Source organism: Argopecten irradians, chromosome 14 (genome assembly GCF_041381155.1).
Source record: "Argopecten irradians isolate NY chromosome 14, Ai_NY, whole genome shotgun sequence".
In the NCBI taxonomy this organism is placed as follows: Eukaryota; Metazoa; Mollusca; class Bivalvia; order Pectinida; family Pectinidae; genus Argopecten; species Argopecten irradians.
Window position 1 is genome coordinate 28215229 of NC_091147.1, and position 22740 is coordinate 28237968.

Here is a 22740-nt window from a genome sequence, read left to right on the forward strand (position 1 = left end):
AGTATGTAAATGCCAGTGTATGTACCACATAATCGATATATGTTTAGTGTACTGATGAAGCTGGCGTTTCTGGCCATATTGGAACTACATTGTACTTTTAATACTAACAACAATAGAATATAAATACGCAGGGTATGAATAACATCAAGAATCGGACAAACGATTATCCGGATAGAAATATATCACAGATATCTAGATTTCTTACGTGATTGACCTAATCAGGAAGTGACAATTGTGGCACACGTCTATGATTACAGGAAAAGTTCCATGGTTCATTTTTTTAGCTATTCTAAGTATATGATTTTCAAATAGTGCCGAAAACTTAACAAAGGTGGTTGATTTGATAAAGAAACTAGGAACAGGCTGGTGTTGTTTATAATGTCTTTATTGAGATATAATCACGTACAAACGTAGACCAAAGGAGCTCAGACGTAAAGCTATTTATCTGAAAGAAAACAGTATTTGGAGGAGACTAGAGAATCCTACATTAAGTGCAGGCTTCACGCATCAATGCCTTCGTATACAATGTGTTACATGATAACCTTGTTAGTACGGACATTGTCTGTCATTCGATCCATTTGATCATAACGTCAACAAAATTGTTCAAGCGATATAAAACCAATGTACAATATAAATAATATATTATCGAATATATTTCATAAGTTTTGTGATCCTGTAATTTTTGGCGTACAAACATATCGAGATCAAAACAAAAACTAAAAAATGTGTGGACGCTAAAACATAACTTCAGTTAGTTGAAATAAGTAAAATTATAATTCTCGATATTCGTCAAAATATGTTACCTATAAATACATAATTAAGGATAATGGGAACTTATTAATTGATTTTGATAATGAAATACTTGAATACAGTTTTTGTCTAAAGAAATAGATCACTTTCAATATCCGTACTATCAAGGTTTTCGTAATCAATACTTTGAAAAGTGTTCTTCTTCAAATCAATCATAGGCATGCGTACTTATATATCATGAACATTAAATACAAAACTGATCTACTGTTGGCGAAAAGCGGAAATAGAAATAGGTCATAATGATACAAATTGATAACAGTGCATTATCGATACTGCACGTATGTTAATTAGTAATTAAAATAGACATAACATTAGCAAGGTAAAGTTGGACAGTTACTCGTTATTCGAATAACGAATAACAAATAACTTTCCAACTTTTCCTTGCTCATTACATTGCACGGTCACCATAATATAGGCAAGTTTTCCTTTATCGCCTCTACAACAGACGTTGGTCAATACGAGTAGTTAATATTTTGTTATATTTCGCTAAAATAACATTAGATATAAAAAAATGTGTTAAGTACAGTTTGATTTTCACGAAACAAAACAGGAATTAAAAAAAACAAAGACAATGACATTTCATTTTGTTAAACCTTAAAAAGCAGTTATTACTTCAGAAATTAACTTGGCACTAAATAAAAGAGCATTGATTGGCTTAAATTAGAAAACAGATCAGGGAAGATAACAAACACAAACAAACACAAAAATATGTTTAGGGCCATGACTAGGGGAGTTACCACATAATAAATTTCCCCAATTTGTTTCAGAAATCAGTACAGTACATATAACAACACATCGGAACCCAAAACATTAATAAAACATGACGAAAATCAATCTCAAAAGCGAAACTATTAGAATCCTCGTAAGTGAACGAAAACATTAAAAGACCAATAACGGACAGTTCTACAAGATGTCTCAACGAATCAGATGATATCTTACAACTCTAATAGCGTCTAAACACGATTGTCACAACCAATGCGTTTGAACATTGAACAGTAGATGTGAATTATTACAGATATGAAGATGAATATATCCACGTCTCCTCGGGATTTCATTAATTTGGATTGGCTAAACAATACTTTCTGTTTCATATCATATTTGGCAGCTTTGAACACTGAATAAAGTGGCCAGGTTTTGTGATGACGAAAAGCCACAAAAAGCCGCAGAAACTAAGCTACTATTCCAGTCTAAACGCGAATCTAACGTAACAGACATGTAAACTCGGTCATTCTACAGCTTGATCAATTAACAGTCATTGAACACTTTCAAACACTTCATGGGTTTTTTTAATTACCTTTGTCTAATACTGACTTAGAATTAGGTATATAGAGAAAGTAAATTATTTTTTGGTCTTTTGGACCAGATGAGCTAAAAACAGAAAATATGCAATTTTTACAAGTGTATCACAACGTATTTTAAAAGTTATACTATAGTATATCTAGGGTTTATATCGTAATGACGTACACAATTTGTAAGTTTATATGTCAATGAATTGCATATATCTTGGACTAGGAAGTATATAAAACAATGTAATACTGTAACATTGTCATGACTAGAAAGTTTACATTGCAATGTAATAATAGTGAAAGAAATTTTTCGTATAACAGATTACTAAGATATTATTAGATAAAATGAGTTACTATGTCACTTATTTATCGCAAGCGAACATCTTTTAATCAGGGATTACTAAACTACATTCAATACCCGTCAACAGAAATATTAAATGCATTATTGTACATATATACAGGCATTAAATGCCAACATTTCAAACATAATATAAAAATATGCTAACGTCTTACAATGAAATAATATGATAAAATGGCTCTTCTACTTAACTAGTTGTAATGTTCAGTAATGTAAATATTCTACTACTAGGTAGTTATTTGTCTCCAGTTGTTATTTTGCACTAAAATAAATTCAATTCATGATTTGTCTTCAAAGCTGCTTGAATTAAAAGGCAATAGAAGGCTTCGCTTACCTACATAACATCTATGTGATAACGATAGCTATGAAGTTTTTAATCAATAAAATTTAATCAATGTTTACCTTGTAAATGTGTTCAGTTCTATACCTTCACAGTCGGGTGGGAAACAAACAAAACTTCACACTCAAAAAAAGTCACATTTACTTGTATAAACAATTTGTTTGATGTAAGGAGGGAAAATAATATGAATGTATACACTATTTATATAACATGAATAGTATAGATAATATACAAACCACATTCAACCAAGATAATATGCACTGTATGAAACATAGACACCACCGGAAGAAATCTTTTACTAGAATACTTTTGGTTTTATTAGTTTAACTCCTATTCACAGTCAGGGTCAATATCTGAGGTTAATACTAGAATACGAGATGATTTTTAAAAGTTTCTCGACTAGTGAATAGAAAAGTGAAATTCGATATTACAGGAAAATGAATTTCTTAAAAAAAGAAAATGCCAATAAGATCTGATACCAAAGTATGCTTGCGTACATCCTGACAATTCTCGCAATATCCATCGCAAACCTAGACCACAAGTTAATAGAGTGGGACTAATATGATCTAATGCAAGGAGTAAATTGGACGTTTGATTTGATACTTATATTGCAACGGAGTTGTCAAAATTTTCACTACAGCTTTTCAATCAATCTACATCTCAATATATGTTTGCTCTTTATTAAAGTAATTTATCAATAGAAATTATAAATAGGTGATGTCTGATGTGTGAAAGAAACGAAAATGATAACTGGATTTCCAAAAAGTTACTTCCTGCTCAAGATCAAAATTGGATTCTTATCAACATTCAATATACATATGTAATAATATCACATGACATGGCCTTCGAAACAAGCATTTAAAAGCAGTTTTAACAAATACACAACGCGGCAACGTCTAGTAGATAAATATCGACCTCCTGGGTGGGAGTCAACTGAACACATCCTTGCATATCCATATAGTACAGTACAGATTCAACAAAACTATCACACTCAATGGTCAAAAACATATTCTACTTCAAGGCATCAACAAATCCACGTGTTAATTAACTTTATAGACTTGTATTTTGTTTGATTTTTTCTAACATTATGACTTTCTTAACTAGATTTTCACATCAAATTGAAGAAAGTCTTGCTGAAAGCTTCTAAGCATGAGGAATAATATCATGCTTGATATGTTTCCAATTCTCTTGAATTTCATTTGATTTAAAAAGGGAAAAAAAGACAAGTTTATTTGTCTCTACGGTATAAACCTTTGCTTAAAATAGTAACGATATTTCTTATGCCAATATGTCACTTGCATATGCTGGTAACTTTTGGTGAATTATGCAAAGCATTTACAAGAAACATAACAATATACGAATCAAAAGTAACACCTAAGGTTGGCCAGATACCTTGGGGCTAATAACGTTTTCACTTATTTAATGCTAACAACCCATGGAATGCCGTGTAGGACAGAAATGCTAAGAATTCGCTCAGCAATTTATCTATAGTGAACTTAAATCTCAATCACGGACACTTTGAACACAATTGTGTTTGACCATATACACGATTTTGGTGGTACAACAAGGAATAAACAGACTATTGAATTGTTAAACAATTGCCACAATACGAATTCGACACGTTAATTATTGTTAATGAACACGTGGCTTGAAATCCAAAAGAAAATATGGTTTGGACATTTGACATCGAATGTCGATGCATACATGCATAATCACATCATCGAGCACATAAACAAATACAACACAGCATTGCGTGGAAAGTTTGTGAGGCTCCGATCAGCCCAAACCAGCTATTGGCTGGTTTAAAATGGCATACATTATGTGACGTCATGAGGCCACGCCTACTTTAGCCTCGATGTGGACCTAACACTTTCTCAAACGTGAACATATCTACAATGTGTTGTCCTATCAACATGAACACCCGCCACCTTCCTGTTCTGCGGAATCCAGGGCCTCAACTTTAGGTCGGAGTTCGATATCTGAAGCAGCTGTTAAGGCTCAGATTATTTGAATGATTAACATTTGTACATTAATATCATGTATCACAAACCAGCGCATTAATATTTTGACATGTATATGTATTTCTTGAAAATTGCGATATTTTGAGTATTTTGATATATTGATTTCAAATAAGTTATCCACAGGTTTAAAGCGTATCAATATTAAGGGATGGATATAAAACAAACTTAATATTTAACGAAACCATGTCATTAGGAGAAAAGGGAAAACAGTTGGGTTTTTTTTTATAATGAACATGATTTACATTTGTACATATTAATATCATGTATTACAAACCTTTGTACCAATATCTTGACATGTATATGTATTTCTTGAAAATTGCGATATTTTGAGCACTTTGATATATTGATTTCGTAAACATTTTTCAAATGTGTAAAACGTACAAATATTATATAGATTCACAAGATGTGTAGATAAATCACTCGTTTTTAGTTGTCAGAAAAAAATCACTTCACGTCTCTATTCAACCATCATAAATAATAGCACGCACGTGTTTCACACCATGTTCGATACTTCAGAGGTTACTTTTAGTGACGTTATATCCACCCCTAGACTACATTGTATCTCAGAGTGAATCTGAAGGCAGTTCAGAAGGATAAATCTAGCCAATCATAGACCTTCCAAGACTTCCTTTGAAGACTAAAGAGAGAGACAGAGAGAACGACGCCCAATTTCAAGTCACACAGTCAACACAATGTTTCGTTATTCGGCTCTTTAGATGTACATCACAAAATCATGTTCTTTTTCTGCCGTTGCCTTCAGTTTTACCAGAGATAGTCCAGGGGTGGATATAACGTCAGTAATAGGTACTCCTTGAGTATCGAGGATGGTTTCTCACATAAAATTGGAATATAAGCAATACAATTTCTTAAAATGCGATATCCACATCAAACTATATTTTAGGTATTACTACTACAACAAATGTGTCGCCCGAATATCTCTAAGAAGCAATAAGACATTCTCCTTCTCCTCTATCATCGCTATAACTATCAATAGAGCAATGGAGCGAACCACAAAGCAGTGTATTGTATATTATCAGTCAGACAGTATATTATCAGTCAGACACTTAGGATTACTTACCTGACAAATGCTAAAGACCACCAAATACGAGCGTCTTGTTAAACACTAACAAAGGGATACTTTTTCTTATATATATATATGTATGTATATTATACTTTGTTTTGAGAAATACCAGTCGATATTTTAATTCGTGTTGGCCGGAACTTTGATGTTAGAACTAGAGATCCATGCATATAACTTCCTTTATCTTTTGTTATTTACAAAACTGTTGACATTTCAAAAATAATTAATTGCATCCAGAAAAAAATCCGTGTCACTATATCCTATATGGAATGAAGTACTAATTGCGTGTGCACCAAAGGCGAAATAAGTTATTTTATATTATTTTTGTGTTAATTAGACATATATATACACGATAAAACACCAATTATTGTTTAAATGATGAATATCATTTATGCTCTGTCGGCGTTGGAGCATCTTTAACCGTAGCACCATTGACCAATAGTAACTTTATCAGAATCATTGCCCTCTGTGTGGTACTAAAGAACGGATATAAAGTTACCTTACTGACTACTTCCAGAAGATAAATCGTGATCGTAGATCGAATTGAGGTTAGGTGGCAATTTCAAAACATACCTGGGCCCATTTCAACAAACATTTCTTAATTTCCAAGGAATTTAACATCTCAACTTAAAATTATCCATAGGAAAGCATTACAAATTTAAAGAAGGGCTACTTAACTTAAGATTTTCTTTAATTTCTGCAATGCTTTCTTATGGAGTATTTTATATTAAGGAATCCCCTAAAGTTAAGGAATGTTTGTGAAACTGTGCCCTTGCTGTGACCTCACCACGACTGTACTTGACGAATAACCGACTTACCAAGGTAGAATGAAAGCTGTTGAGAATTTCAAAGTATCGGATTGGTAAAAAGGAAAAATAATTTTTGAAAGGAATCTTTGTCATAATGTAACGTAGCAAACCATGATGCAGCAGGTTCACCACTGCCGAAGACCAAGCATGTAAGGTAAGAATTGTGTCTTCTCGTTAAACCAAGTTTATATCTAGGCGCGATAACCATCGTTAGACAAAATCCCGGGATTTCAATAATCTTACGACTTAGTTTATAGACTTAAATGATGATTTTTGTAACATAACTTGTGGATGGCTAAGTCAAAACATACGTTTCCTGTAATAAAGCTGAAGTGGTACAAATCAAAACGAAATGTCAACACAAACGATATAACAGTTAAATAAAATGGTTTTATTTATGTTTTCATTTTACAAATGAAACCTTCCACAAACATTTCTCACTTTTAAACCCCAACATTTAGTAGGTAACTAAAATATTTGTTCATGCTTTCAAGTCGTTAGACTTATGAAAGCCTTACAAAATGTTATATATACACGGTCATATCTGTACATTTACTTTTTATATGCTAATACAAATTTATGAGGAAATAACAAAAACCTAATTTCAACAAACAGAAGTATATATCTGCATAAATAAGAAAATTATTTACAAAATAAATAAAATTTGCCTACAATCTAAATAAACAGTTGAAAAGTATTAATTTTGCAAATCTTAAATGATGAATTATTGATATCACAATTGCTATATAACCTACTCAATGTTTGTTTCCTTTAGTAATATCATTTAGAGCTGGGGTTTTTTTTAATTAAAAGAATTTAAAAATATATTCTAAGGCATATCGCAACACATGGAAACGTATCTCGTTTTATTTGTGACAAACATCGGTGTTTTTCGTAGTGGAAAAATCATCTATTATTGTATCTTTTTCTTGTATATAACTTATATTTCCTGTGCTAATTACTTTTTGTCAATTTGTGAAAGTCTTTCATCACGAAATCAATTTTTTCGTGTTTTTATTTCTTTTTGATATGACATGGATGTTTTAACGGATTAAATTGCCATCAAATGTTCCACGTAGCACATTAGAATATCTAAGAAATACAATCTGTTTTAGCGGTAATAATATCTTATCGATGTTTACACTGAAATACTGCACTACATTTTATTTGTAAATGTTTTTCTCCTTTTACCAGAATATCGTTACTTTGTGTTTCTAAGAATTTTTAAAAACAAATTACCGATTGTTTCCCACCCATGAATATATAGTGCAAGTTTAACACATACAATTATATTGTCCTACCTATAGCACCACAATGACCTACATAATGATTCATTTTGGCAGCATACGATATTAAGCAAACGTTTACAGAACAATGGGGTAAATATTTAGGAAATGATAAATGATTTGGGGAGAGTATAGATGAGCACTTGGGTTTGTCGGCACGTTTATACAACGACGCTAGAGATTCAAATCCACAAACAAACCTTACATTTTGGGGAGCAAAATCTAAATAACCTTCAACATCAAGCCGTGATTTTCCTAGCATCCCTCTGAATTATTTATCGTGCCCATTTTGAAATATTAGAATGGCGCGCTATAATTTGTATGCAAAGTGAAACCTACAAAAGGAAAGATTCATATGAATTTGATAATGAATGTTAAGCTTTATCTATACAATATTTCAGTACTGTTGTTACCATCTTAACAACAGTACATTCAAAGTGTAAAGTAATTATTTCAATCACTCGACTTATTGATCGATGAAATTTTGATTATGTAAAATCTGGCACATGCATCTACGGTGCAGAAGGTGTAAAAAGGAAAGGGATTCTATTGTTTTACAAAACTAAAAACATTCAGAAATATGCAATAAACTTGAAATGAAAATATCAATACATAGCAAGACAATATATCATGCTTAACTTCAAAATCATGAGTGCAATTACAACATCTTAGGACATTCAGTGAAAGTACATACATATGCTTTTGTCATAGATCTTCTGTGTACCGAGTCATCAAGCCCTGCTACAAAAGTATGCACGCGTAACAAACATGTGTATTTAGATTTCTTATACAAGACAAGTAACATGTTTTCATGACTCGATGCAATATATTTCTAAGAAGTCGATTGTGTTGTATTAAACTTTTTTTCTCGTATAGATTTTTGCAAATAAAAGTTCGCATCATAGAAGAGAATCAAAGAAAAATGCTTTGAGTTGAAACTTAAAAACATGACTAGAGGCAGTATATACTTTCAAAATTTTAAGTACATTTCTTACAATCAAAATGATTAAATCTTATAATTTTACAGTTTAAAACATTTTTTTATTATTATTTCTTTCAGACATCAATGTTATGCACAATCTTGAGATCTTATCACACAAAAAGGCAATTTTGATCTTATTGTGGTAAGTTAAAATCTAAGCATGGTACCTGTCTGAATTCTAAATCATTATGATCAAATGTTGATCCATGGAAAACAAAATTGTGGCTTAAAATACAGGACAAGACTATAAAAAAAATCTGCAAGTGAATTCTACATATATATGAATAGAACATTTACTTTTCAGGTTTACGCCAAATAATCATTTACACGACATTGTACAATCTGAGCAATATAAAGTCATAACCAAAGATCTGCAAAAACCAAATACTACCTATGTCAAAATAATAGTCTAGACCTGTATATCTATAAAATAATTATTTTTACTTCAGACACATTTATGCTAACAGCGTTGATTCTTCAAATTTCAGAATCCTCAAAAAATCTCAAAATGAAAGGAAAAAACATGAAATACAACAATGTTATTGCATAGTTAAACCAATCACGACACACAAAATCCAGAGACATAGGATTAGACTTTTTATCCTTCAATGTAAATAAAAAAAATCAAGACATTTTATTGTTTATTTTATAATACATAAAATTAATTTTCCCATCCCAGAAAACATATTAAGTGATGTTGGATGTATACAATTAACTTTTATTTTATTTCTAAAAATGTGTTTGCAGGGTTAATAAAAAAATCTATTTTCTTCCTCAAGTAAATTTTAAAATTAAAAAAAAATCTATTGCTACAAAACACTATGTTACAATGGCACTTTGTAAACCATGTAAACCATATTAAATGCAATCCAATCAAAATGTGCAATTGAACATGACGATGAAAGCATGAACTATCTTTCATATTAATTTAAGTTGTCAGTATTATATTATTTAGTACTTTTTTTACTTCGTTAACATATTGAAAGGCCAGCTATTTTTGATAGTAAAAATTGAAATTTCCAATTTAAATGAAAAAATAAAAGTTTTATCAAAACAAACTATCGAAATGAGATTTAATAGTTAAAATTGTATGACCATGTCAACATTCTGCATAATTTCTGCTCTGCGAAAATAATCAGCGATACGGCTTACATAGTTACATTCTTCACTTTTTCATGAATTGTATATATATATATATACAGTTATTAAGATAGCTACATTACATCGACCCCCAATAATATTAAAGTTTACTTTTGGCAATTTACTTTCATACCATATGTAATTAAAAGCTACAGCAGTATGACATTATCAAGTTCAGAAATCTGAATTTCTGTGTTTCCTCTGCATTTTGCTCTTTTTCTCTAAATAAATACCCCTTGCTTCATTCACAGAGGTTTACTTTTGGCTATATCAAATTAGAGAGATACTGACTTTGAAGGATTACAATATTTGAAAACGTCTGCTGAACAAGTCCAAACAATTCAATATGCAACTTTAATGATGTAACATTGAATTTGATTACGTCACACAACTGCATCTTTAAAATAAAATATTCTATGATTTATATAATTTATATACATGAAGACAAGTTTTACACACATTATTATATATTTCCAAACAAAAATTTAAACATCGTCACATAGTTGGACTATGATGAACTGAATTCACATGTGCTCCTGGCATATCACAAACATATCATTATTAAAATGAACAGCATGCCAATATTATCTACAGAATGATTTGTATGCAATTTTACACAGAGATGAAACACAGAGGACAGCACTGGACAAAGGCCATATACAGACACAACACAGACAAAAGACAGACAGACAGACGGATTAACTAACATGAACATCCTCCTTCCTTAGCTTCCGGCTCGGTCGGTGTGTCCTTTAACTTTACCTCGGTCACTGTAGAAATCAAAGTTAAGGAAACCAAAAACAAACAAAATAAAACTAACAACATCCATTAGGAAATGAAAATATCAAAAGCAGTAACAGAAGAATTGAAAATTGAAAAAGTGTTGTTTGCCTATTGTAACTCTGATATGAGTTAAGATTCATCTTTTATATTACCGTTTTTAAAACCATGTTGGTTTGCCTAACTTCATGTATTAAATGCAACAACTTGTTTGTTAAATCCTTAGTAGAATTATACAAGTATACAATATTCAACCTTCACCAATGCATCAATAGTGTTCAAGAGAATATAACTTTCTTAAAGCTGACAATGCAAGTTAAAAAATGATTTTTTTTAAAATTAGTTTTCGAGACAGCCGCATGTGTTTCTAAGGACAGGCAGTCACCATTTTGTTTGAACTCTGCTTGGATACAATATGCCCACCGACCCCTATATAAAGTGCATGAATCGACACATGTACGCTCAGTCATGTACATATCCACCTAGCACTTGTCCACTATCACCTACTAATACATAAGCAAACCCCTTACCTGTAAATATGTGTAGGGCTTACTTTTGCAAGCAAACATGTCAACTCTTCCAAGCTGTCATTAAGATATTTCACAAATTGAACTTTCCACACAAATGAATAGAAACTCTAATAAATATCCATCCACATATCTCCACGTATACTATCGTACCCGATATACTCGACTGGCCATGCGCATGTGACCACCTGTCCTGAACAAGTGACGCTTCCATATATAAACTACCGAAGGCACACACGTGTACATGTGCGTGTAATATCTAATGTATATTGAAGTGTTTTATTAGCTCGTATTTGACATATTTTAGGATCTAGCTGACAATATTACTTCAATGAAACCTTGTCAGGTGAGTGCAGAGTTTATTTTTAGTTTGATAATGTTATCTAGGTACTTTTGGAATTTTCGAGTTTGTTTACGTTATATTCAAAATGGATCTCGCACAATACAGTAGATCTAGAGCTGGTCAGGTATTAGTTGCTCCACCTTGAACAGTGAGTGTTCGGCTGAATGCACATGTGTGTTGTTCACGGGTCGGTACCAGGTGTTGTATCTAAGCAGAGTTAAAACAAAATGGCGACTGTCTGTCCTTAGAAACGCAAGGGGTTGTCTCAGAAACGAATTTTGAAAAAAAAAAATATTGAATTTTTCTTTTTTTTTTGTAAATCTCAAATGCATACTTTTTAACTTGCATTGTCAGCTTTAATACTGCAGAAAAGATTGGTGATGATTTGGAAGACAGTTTTTCATTTGAACAAGACTGGGAATGTTCTTTTAAGTTAAATGATGTTCACAAGCAGCTATATTGTATCTCCATGATAAAAGAATTGATAAGTTTATTATGTGACCTAAACTATCTTGTATTGAGTGTAAGAGTTTGATCATTTCAGTATATTTGGAAGTCGTTATATTTAAATCAACAAAACTGTGGCAAACCTGAAGTTATGAACATTAAATTTTACAGAGCCTTTTGAGTAATAGAATAGAATATGGAATTGAATAGCATATTCACAACCATCAATAAAACTAAAAAAAATTATGTTATATTTTGATCGTGATAAACAATCTAATAAAATCATGGTTTTGTTGAAAACTCTCAGAGTAACAGAGTCAGCTGTTTTTAATCAATGAAACCTATGATTATTTCCAGGAAAAACAGTCACTGATATATCAAAATTTTGTCAGTCGCTGTTTGTCCCATCCCTCTCAAAGAATTGTTTTACACTTTTCTGTCATTCCATTAGGAATCTATACTTAAATAAGTGTTGGTAGAATTTCTCAGAATAGATAGTTTGATTTAATGCTTGTATAACACTATAAATGGAAAAAACTAGGGAGATACCACGAACAGATAATTTTCCTAGTACACATAACACTTGTCAGACACAGTCAACACGGCCATCCTTAAATAACCTGGGCTGTTTACAGGACATTTGGCAATGATAAATTCAGTACGAAACCCTATCAGACAACAAAAGAGTACAGTCATCAAGTTGACTGTAATTACACTGATATAAACTAATTAGTGGTCAGAAACTTTTCAAAACATTGTACTTATACAAGCAGCTAACTGGCAACCGAAATCCATTTTGATCAATTCATTAAAAAAAAATCCCTATATGTAGTGCACAGCCTATAGCATATATCTAATACAGTGCATACACTACACATTCCAATCAGGGCAGTATAACACTCAGCTAGTGTTTATTAAGCAGACATTTAATGAAATAAAATTTCATGCTAAATACATGTGTAAAGGGAGGTAACTTAGGGAAGATACTATCACTTATGGAAGACACAATGCAGGTAAAAGTACAAAAATTATGAAATGATAAAAAGCAGTGCATCAGCAAAATGCAGATAAATAGCATCCTAAGCAAGCAATACAGAGCTTTGGCAAGGCAAATCATGCATTTACCTGAATGTTACATAGATAGGGTAGAAGAAATTGTACAATTATGAAGAAGCATCAATTCATTTTATTTTACACTTATGCGTGACTACATTATTTTTATTTATTTAATTCTTGTTTACTTGATCAGTGTTTCCCCATATGGCTCATTTCCTATTTATTTACAGCAGTGGTTCACAGTATATAGTGAATCTGTATTTCAACATTCAGTCGAAAGTCATTTATTTGGTGTTTGTATTATCATGGCAAAACTTGGTAATAATCAATTAAGTCGAAAGTCGTTTATTTGGTGTTTGTATTATCATATCAAAACTTAATAATAATCAAGTTGAACAAATTCTTATCCAAAAGTGTTACCAAAACAATCATGTATGGCGCACTTAACTCACGGTTATAATGTCTACCCATTCATCCAAGAAATTCCATAATGATATAATAAAATTGGATGGGTGGAATCTTTTTTAAACAGTAACTAGGAGTCCAAATTTTCTACATTTTAAGAATTTAAAAAGAAACATGGGAATTTTTTTCAAAAGTTCTTAATTTCCCTTTCCTATAGATTTCATAAATCAAAGAACATATATGAAAGTGTTGAGGTATTTGTATTTGCAAATTACAGAGTTATCTGCCCTTGCGGATTGTGAGGTCATGATCATGTATTCACGAGCGTAACGTTATGCATTTCAGAGAAAACAACATGAATTTCACTCACAAAATGATGACATCACAATGCATACTTATCAACAAGGGAGGTAACTCTATAATGTGCCACAACGGGATATGAAAGCGTTGAGTTGTGAAACTTTCACAGATTATAGCTCAGTACAGTATACACAGATCACACAAGCTAACTACAAGCCTCTACCACCTACCTTGTGAGTTATCTCCCTTGTCCTTCCCAATCTACAGCCGGTTAGTAAACCACATGTGTTGTTTATATTATACGGATTCCTTGTTACTAGCATATTATACTATTTGGTTAAAATATCACCTCAAAATCATGAAAGTCTTTTCAGTGGACAATTATCAGTCTAAGCTTAATTTCCTTGTGATAAAAAGTTATAGGCTAAACTCTAGTGGACAATCAACAGTTTAAGCCAGACGTACTTGGGATAAATATGATATTTGGGCTGATGGAAGCGCATTGTGTTGGGAATAATAACTTGAGAGAAATCTAAAGACTACCTTAAAAGGCTGGGGACAGTTCTTGAATCTTAAAAGACAGTGATCTGTATCATTTCAATACAGATTATTTTGTTTATGATTTCTTATCCTGAACCTCAAAACAAGCAGCTTTCTGTTCAAAATTAATACATATTAATATAATTAAGAGATACTGCTTTCAATTTTAGAAGTGTAAATCTATAATAATTTCAGTCATTTTAAATTTTCAGTTACTGTTCATTAAATACTTATTAGTGATTTCTATAACATTTAAATATAAACTCCCATAGCCTGTATTGTCTTATCTTTTTCACAGCTGTCATATAAACGCTGCACAGTAGTTGACTATCTGCGACTCTTGTTTGATGCTAAATCTTCACCTTATCACTACTGAATTCACTATCAATAACTATTACCTATCATATGAATTGTATTAATGTTTATTTTGAAGTGTTCCTATAGAATAACTAACTTAACGAGGTCTAGTTATCATGGAATGATTACAACTACAGCAATAACTACTTTAACTCATTCATCCCTGAAGACACATTTAGACTCTTCTAAATCTAAGACTAGATCAGTCCATTATGGATTTTCAGGGGTGAATGAGTTAGACTAAGGATTAAAATGATTTCTCTAACATAAACCATCCTGTTTTCCTCACACATGTGGAATAACTTTGATATGTTGTTTACCCTGGAGTATATAAAATACTAAGTATAAAAAGGATACTTTCTCCTTTTTTCGGTTCTGTCGTTTCCATTCCAGGTAGTGCTGCAGCAACTCGTCTGAATAACTGTAAAAAAAACATCATCATTACTCCCCTGTCAAAACTGCATTCCAGAAAATATTTCTTCATCATGATTCCAACGAAATTTTTTTTTTTATAAAAATACATCAATTCACGTTAAAGAAGTTCCAAAATTAGGAAGATATATTTATATTTGAATTTTATCACGTCAAGTAGATATTTAAGTAAGATGTTGATCGTAAAATTTCAATTGGGCAATGAAGGAAATGAGATAGAAAACACAGATTGTAAGACATAGTCTCCACCTGGACAGGGGTGGACAAGAAATCTGTATTCTATATTAGCATATTTAATATCACAAAGTTATCTGCCCTTAAGGATAGGCACTGATTTTGTGACATACTTGGTAATGTTTTGCAAGCGTAATGTTACACGTTTCAAGAAAGAATTTCACTAACAAAATAATGAAGTCACAATTAACACCAACCTGCAAGGGAGGTAAGTCTGCAATATGGAAAGACATAATATGGCCCTATCCATCTGTTTTTAAATCTGATTTTGTGTCGGAGGCTTTAATTTGGGAAAATCAAAGCATCTTGCACAATAATCCAGTTCAGACTTCCATGCTTTTGTTGTGTTTTTAACTCTTGTCAAGTAGTTTACAACTTAACAGATTTAAGGATTCCTGAGATGCTTGTCCTGTTTTACAACTCACCTGTTTAACGTTGTAGCCTGCTTTAGCACTGGTTTCTATAAACATCACATTTAGTTCTTTTGCTTTCCTCTCTCCATCTTCTGTGGTCACTTGTCTGGAAACACAAATTTTCAAAATCTCTTTATTCTAAAGAGGCACAGTGAAGATCAAAGGTCATCTTACATACTATAAAAAGATTTCTTTTTACTTTAACAAAGTAGTTATATAAGAAATAAAAAGTGTTTTTGCAGACAATGTGATTTTTATCATAAAACAGAATTTTGATTAAGATGATATGCTTATACACTGTTTTCTTCATATAATCTTGCACATAGATTAATTAAGAAAATTATGGGTTGTTTTTTCACATATCGATACAAATACTGGAACTTTTAAAACGGATGTATTAGTATTTTTTTAAAAAGTAGCAATACTCTATTGATATCGGCATCCAATTTTATTTAAGAGAATTCTCTTTAACATCGTAGTTGTAGGAAATATTACTAACCAGATTTTGTACAAGCTCTGCTGTCATACGTACCTCTTGTCCGATAGATCTGTTTTATTTCCTACTAACATGATTATAACGTCACTGCCACGCTCTGTCCGTACATCGTCTATCCACTTAGACGTCTGTTGAAAGGAATTAGCATCTGGAAAAATAAACATTGAAATATTGTAAATAATATACAAATTCTAGTCTTCAAAGAGTCACATCAAAACAACCCAAATTTTGATGTCATTATTGCTACCAGTAAATCATTTGGATCAACTCAAAGTACGCAGCTCAAATATGAATACAACTAAGAAGTGATGTTACAAAGGTATGACTATTTGAAATTATCAGAGATCAAGGTTACAAGTAGGAATAAATATAAGTTAAAATATCTCATTATCAATATGTTCTTCATATTAAAAGCAAGTCTAAATGCTAAAATGGGCCATATAGCACAGTTTAAACAAAAATGGTTCTGTTAACTCATTTACCTCTAAAACCCATTTAAGCTCTTCTAAATAAGACTATAGACCAGTCCATTATGAAATTTCAGGGGTGACTGAGTTAACGATTTGAGTTATGTTTAGGACTTACTTGTTATATCATAGACTACCACGGCTACAGAGGAATCCCTAATGTAACTTGGTATTAAACTTCGGAACCTCTCTTGGCCAGCTGTATCCCATAACTGTAGTCGGATCTGTAAGTAAGAAAATTGAAATTATGCTAAATTATATCACTAGTTCTAAACTTTACCAAATAAATATTTCTCATGCCAACGTATATCAAATTACAGAAAGTGATGTAAAATACTAAATTCTTAAAGAATAGCAAAATAAAAATGGCACATTATCTTTTTTTTTAACTCCTTCACTCCTGAAGACACACTTATACTCTTCTTAATTAAATACTTGACAAGTTCAGGAGTGAATGAATTAAGTTTGCATGAGAGGAGTTACCAGATATTGGTAGTGCCAAACTGATGTACACCCTGGTTCAGTATCCCATAGCTTTACAATCCTAAATCTGGGGTTTATTAATCCTACATCACATTATTATGCTGTGGTACTGATGATATTCTCAAACTTATATTCAAATTTACTGAATACATGAGACTGGTAGTTCTTGACAAACTGGTACAATGTATTTCTATCGATGATACAATGGACAGAAATGTCCAGTTCTAATACGAAACAGCAGGAAAGACTATAAGATGAAAATAACAACAGTTTAGAAAGACATGTATATACGTACCGTTCGGTCTTCTAGATACATAGTTTTTGATAGAAAATCAATTCCAATTGTTGCCTGAAAGAAAAGATGAGAATTACAAGAATCACAATCGATTTATCTAGGTAGCCCAAATATTCTCTGAAAATACACTTGGTCAAAACTTGCTATACAGTATGTAATAACATGTATCATATGGAAACAGGTTCGTTTTAATTTCTTCATCATTAAACTTTGGACATCTAAGCAAATCACGACAATAAGCTGAAAAAGTAGTTGGTGTTTCTTGCAGAAAATCCAAAGAAAATGTTCATGAGCAACTGCATACAATTACCAGGTAGGTAACGGGTAGGTTTTTATGACTTACACACTTCAACTTAAAGCAACTGAATAAGCCCTCAGACATTGATTTGAGTGACTGATAACTTTGTGATTAGTTGTTTTAAGTTCCATTAGTTTAATGTCATATTAACAGCCAGTGATCAAAGGACATGCAAGGTTTTGTTGGTGGAGGAAATGCCCCACATGGGATTCAAACTCGCAACCCAATATCAGTCACAAAAATTTAAAATCTTAAGACTCAGCTTCATGAAGCCTTATTACTGCAGCCTCTGCAATTGTTTTTTTTATCAATTTACTTACTGGTATATAATAATAAATTATATAATTATTAAAACATAATTCACTGAAATTACCTGATATGTGTTGTCAAAACTGTCATACATGAAACGTGTGATCAATGATGTTTTGCCAACTGAAATAAAAAGAAAATATTTTTGAAATAATCAGACTTAGACAGACATAAACATCCACTGATGATATAAATAGAATGTCTAGATATTAATCTAGGTATAAATTAATACACAAGTGGTGAATATTCGGTAATTAGTTTCAGGGCTGGGTATCTATCAAAAAATAAGTCTGATATATAATGGCACTTAAACAATACACAATACATATATATATGGATGTTATGTAAATTGTACAAACCTGCAGAATTACTCAACTGAATGAACTTTACAATTATATGCATAATGAATATTATAAATATATATTCTAAACTCAGCTGTACATGTCATAGCACACTGATTACAGACATGCATGTTGGTATACCATAGGTTAATGAGTTTGCCTCGGTCCATTCTATTTTTAGATGTAATCCAAATATAGTTGAATCGGCTAGTCCAAGCAATCCAAAAAAAATAATTAATATTACAATTACTTGAATTGGGCAAACAAAAGGTGAAACTCTTCACTCGAGATCAACGTTTCTGGATCTGATCGATTGCCATGTAGCTCAATAAGTAGACCATCTTTTCAGATATCCAGGGTTCGTACTCCAGGCTGGCTGTTCATTCTCTTACTCCTCTTACAATTTGATACATGCGATCAAATATTGTTTCAACAAAATGAAGTGAATGCCAGACGGAGAGATACCTGGATGAGACTACAGTCTGTCTCACTCTGAGGGAGGGAGTGTACTCATGGTTCTGGATTGGGCAATCGACAAAAACACAACCTGCTGGTTAACATGTTCAAAATACTGTTCAGGGTTTACCCCGGGCAGTCTTCATGCTACGCGACTAGATACACAGGGGTTTCAATATCAGGTAGTTCTGAGTACCCAGTACTTTTTGCTGGTTAAACCTAGTTGTAGTACCGGGAAGTTTCTAGTATAGCGGACCCCGGAAGTTTAGAAACATAATAATCAGTGCGCATGTCAGAGGTTGCTACGGATCATGTAAATATGTCGCCATTTTGAATCACCGCTTCGAAGAGCCGACGGGGGTTCGGGGGTGAAACCCCCGAGAAAAAAAAAAAAAAAACTCAATTTTACATCTTGAACTCATCTTAACTGTTTTTGTAGCATTTTCAATATTTAAAAAACAATTCTAGGACGTTTGAAAGGAACTTTGGCCTCAATGTGATCTTCGATAATGTTTGGACCATGGCCAGCACATGTGAACACCGATTCGCTGTCTTTTCCATGCCAAATTTTCCTCTGTTGAGCAATATTTACCTGACAAACTGAATAATGATCCAATTTCAATAAGCCAGTGGATGGATATTGCCACGTTTTCATTATTTCTGTCATATATCCTTCATTCGAATCGTCACCATCGTAAACTACATGTGTACTTGTGTTTACAAATAAAATCAAAGTCCGTAAAATCACTCATTGCGCATGTTCAGCGCGTGCTCGGCTGACAACCCAAAACGAAATCCCGAATTTTTTTCTCGTACAGTCTACAATGTTTTCTGCATGATCCTTAGTTAAAAACTTTGTTGAAAACTTTTTTAACAAAAAAGGACACGGTAAGCTCAAATTTTAACATTTTTTTGCATAAAAACCCATATTTTTAATTTTTGACCGCCCGCTCACGCGGTCTCTATATATACAGGTCGCCGTCAATAAACTCGTGATATTTCGTGGAAAAAACGGGGTCCGCTATACTAGATGACATACCCCCTGACATTGCAATTGTACTGCCTCTGAAAGATAAATAACCCCTGGATATGTATATAAGAAAACTATACCATTTAGCTCTCCAAAGGTAGCAAGTCTCACTGGACACCTGGTTACAAATTCTGACATGTCAATGGCCTGTAGTTAAATCAATTATCCAATACTCTTTTTCGGCGTGTTTTACATTTCTTCATATATCACAAATCATGAAATGTAGCCAATATAATTTATCTCCAGTCTCTGTCTCAAATGAAATCGCACTATATGTTCCTGTTTGAACAATCTGTGTATTCCTAAAGTGTTGTCACGATGCGTCAAATCTATTTATGACCCCCAAAAAGTGGTGATACAAAAATATACACGTCAGGCCGGGTGTACGATGTTTTACCCGTGACTCACGGTAGGGACGTCGAGATCAGCTGTCAAAATACAATTCCTGCAGACATATTTTATGTCAAAGACGAAACTCGTATTAGCTAGAGGAATATATGATCTTGTAAACACAGCCGTTGTAGTATAAAGGTGTACAGTATGTTTATGATTTACGTATAAAAATTCATTGATTCAATGTTTTCAGATTTGGAATCATCGATTCTGACATTTCCATGTAAACTTACCACTTTGCTCCCCAAGAAAAACTAATTTAAACTTCCTCAAGGGGTTTCCGAATTCTCCAGACGAACCCATTATCTTTCCTTGATGAAACAGTCACCTCTTTACCGGATTAAATGTGTTTATAAATGGAATGACTCCGTCTAAATATTTAATTATAATTATCTTGTCTATACTGACGTCGCCACGTTCGGAGCCTCCTTTCTAATTGCGCATGCTCACTCCAAATAAACGGAAGTACATGTATCATCACTACAACGTTTGAAAATTATATCAGTAAAACGCTTGTATTCCAATGGATTTGTATCTCGACCCAACAAAGGGCCGCACCTGATCGGATAATCTAAGATTGGTAATTTGTATTAGGCCCACTCCGTTTCAGAAAAAAAGTGTATTTAAAACTTAAAACGTTCAAGTGAACACCAAACGTTCACGTGAACACCAAACAAATGACTTAATATGATGACGACGGGAATCAAAGACAACCCGACAGCAATTAGGAAAATTAATATTTAATTAATTTTCATTAATCTAAATCTTTGGTGCTGGTATTATTAACGGTAAGCCAAGGATTTATAATGGAGACTCATATACGTCATTGGTTAAGCAAATATCTTTTGCGACACTACAGAAATTATCAATCTTGTTTCTCTACATGCCTACAGTGTATCCCCATTAAAAAAATGTGTGGTCCCGACATATCTATAATCCGGAATCCCTCTACACTGAAAACCGGAGTTATCTTGGTAATCTTACTATACCTTTCTAACTAATACTCATCAAAATAAACCTGAGTCCACTGTCATCACAAAACGCTCCGCGGATAATTTACACTCAGATTTTTGAGTTATTCATTTGTAGTATTTTGTATATTCACAACATAAACAATCTATTCAACTAAATCCTTAATTAAAAGTACATAAAGTCCGTTGTGACGAGCCTCGTATATTTAGGTTCCTAAAAGTGGAAGTTTCTGCTCCTGTTTAATTATAACATCTACAAGTTAGTGTACATTATATATAACAATATACGCTATTTTTCTTAGTAAATCTAGGGCCGCGGTCGCCGAGTGGTTAAGATGTCCCGACATATTACCACAAGCCCTCCACCTCTGGGATGCGGGTTCGAATCCTATGTGGGGCAGTTGCCAGGTACTGACCGCTGCACGGTGGTTTTTCTCCGGGTACTACGGCTTTCCTCCACCAACAAACCTGGCACGTCCTTAAATGACCCTGGCTGTTAATAGGACGTAAAACTAAAACAAACCAAATCTTAGTAAATACATCTCTATACATAAATAAGACATTTTCACTGCGAAAGTAACAAAGATTAATTAATATTCATTAGGTATATGTGACTGTCTGTTTAATTTTATATCATTAGTTTTCATTCCATATCTAGAATATATTGCGTTTTCAAAAGTCAATATTTTATGGATAAATTGAATTAAATATATATATATATCATTTACACGAAATACAAGCAATTTCACCAGTCAAAAATAACTTTGAATTGCAGCAAAAACCAGTCCTGTTGTGCTTTTGAGACACTTTTTATTTATATAAAAAGCTATCAGTAATACAATCATATCCATTGTAATACATAGCTTTTAAATAAAAAGATTTGATTCATATCAATCTATACACTTATATATTATTGTTCTTTGCTGTTTTAAGTTCTAAAAGTAGTGTACGTAAAAATAGCTTGATTATCCCTTATTAAAACAGATTGCTTATGAAAGATCATGCAGAATTAAATCCAATCAAACTATGTGACATCTTCCACTTATTGCAGGCTAGTCTGCCTAAGTACCCAATTTAGCTTGTTTTTATTTTTTATTACCGGTAAACACAATATTTCTTGACCGTATATTGCGTCATGGTCCAATAATTATAACTTGTCAAACAAGCAGGTAAGCCACTGTATCCAGCTAACAGGTACCTCAAGGTGACCATCGATAGATGGCCAGAGCGCAGAATGGTTGCCTTCTGTATTTC

The 22740-nt window shown here is 32.5% G+C and overlaps 1 protein-coding gene across 3 annotated transcripts; it reads right to left on the reverse strand.

Moving 5' to 3' along the window:
- Positions 1-367: 367 nt before the first annotated feature.
- Positions 368-20962, reverse strand: LOC138307623 (ras-related protein Rab6). Of its 3 annotated transcripts, none has more exons than XM_069248429.1 (8): positions 20749-20962; positions 18360-18418; positions 17689-17742; positions 17029-17134; positions 16480-16591; positions 15960-16053; positions 15226-15289; positions 368-4773 (listed from the first exon to the last, which is right to left on the reverse strand). In XM_069248429.1, the coding sequence occupies exons 1-8, from the start codon at positions 20816-20818 to the stop codon at positions 4703-4705; spliced, it is 630 nt and encodes a 209-aa protein (XP_069104530.1). In that variant the 5' UTR covers positions 20819-20962; the 3' UTR covers positions 368-4702. The 3 variants fall into 3 exon arrangements, with proteins under 3 accessions (XP_069104530.1, XP_069104532.1, XP_069104531.1); XM_069248431.1 differs by lacking the exon at positions 20749-20962 and adding an exon at positions 20203-20418; XM_069248430.1 differs by lacking the exon at positions 368-4773 and adding an exon at positions 7076-10883 and having other exon boundaries at positions 20749-20961.
- Positions 20963-22740: the final 1778 nt, after the last annotated feature.

Coding starts and splice junctions, on each gene's coding strand:
- LOC138307623 (XM_069248429.1), bottom strand. CDS start 20,818: ATGGGTTCGTCTGGAGAATTCGGAAACCCCTTGAGGAAGTTTAAATTA. Junction 17,743..18,359: donor GTTTTGACAACACATATCAG/GTAATTTCAGTG, acceptor CTTTTCTTTCAG/GCAACAATTGGAATTGATTT. Junction 4,774..15,225: donor AGAACCGAAAAAAGGAGAAA/GTATCCTTTTTA, acceptor CAGCTGCTTCAG/ATATCGAACTCCGACCTAAA.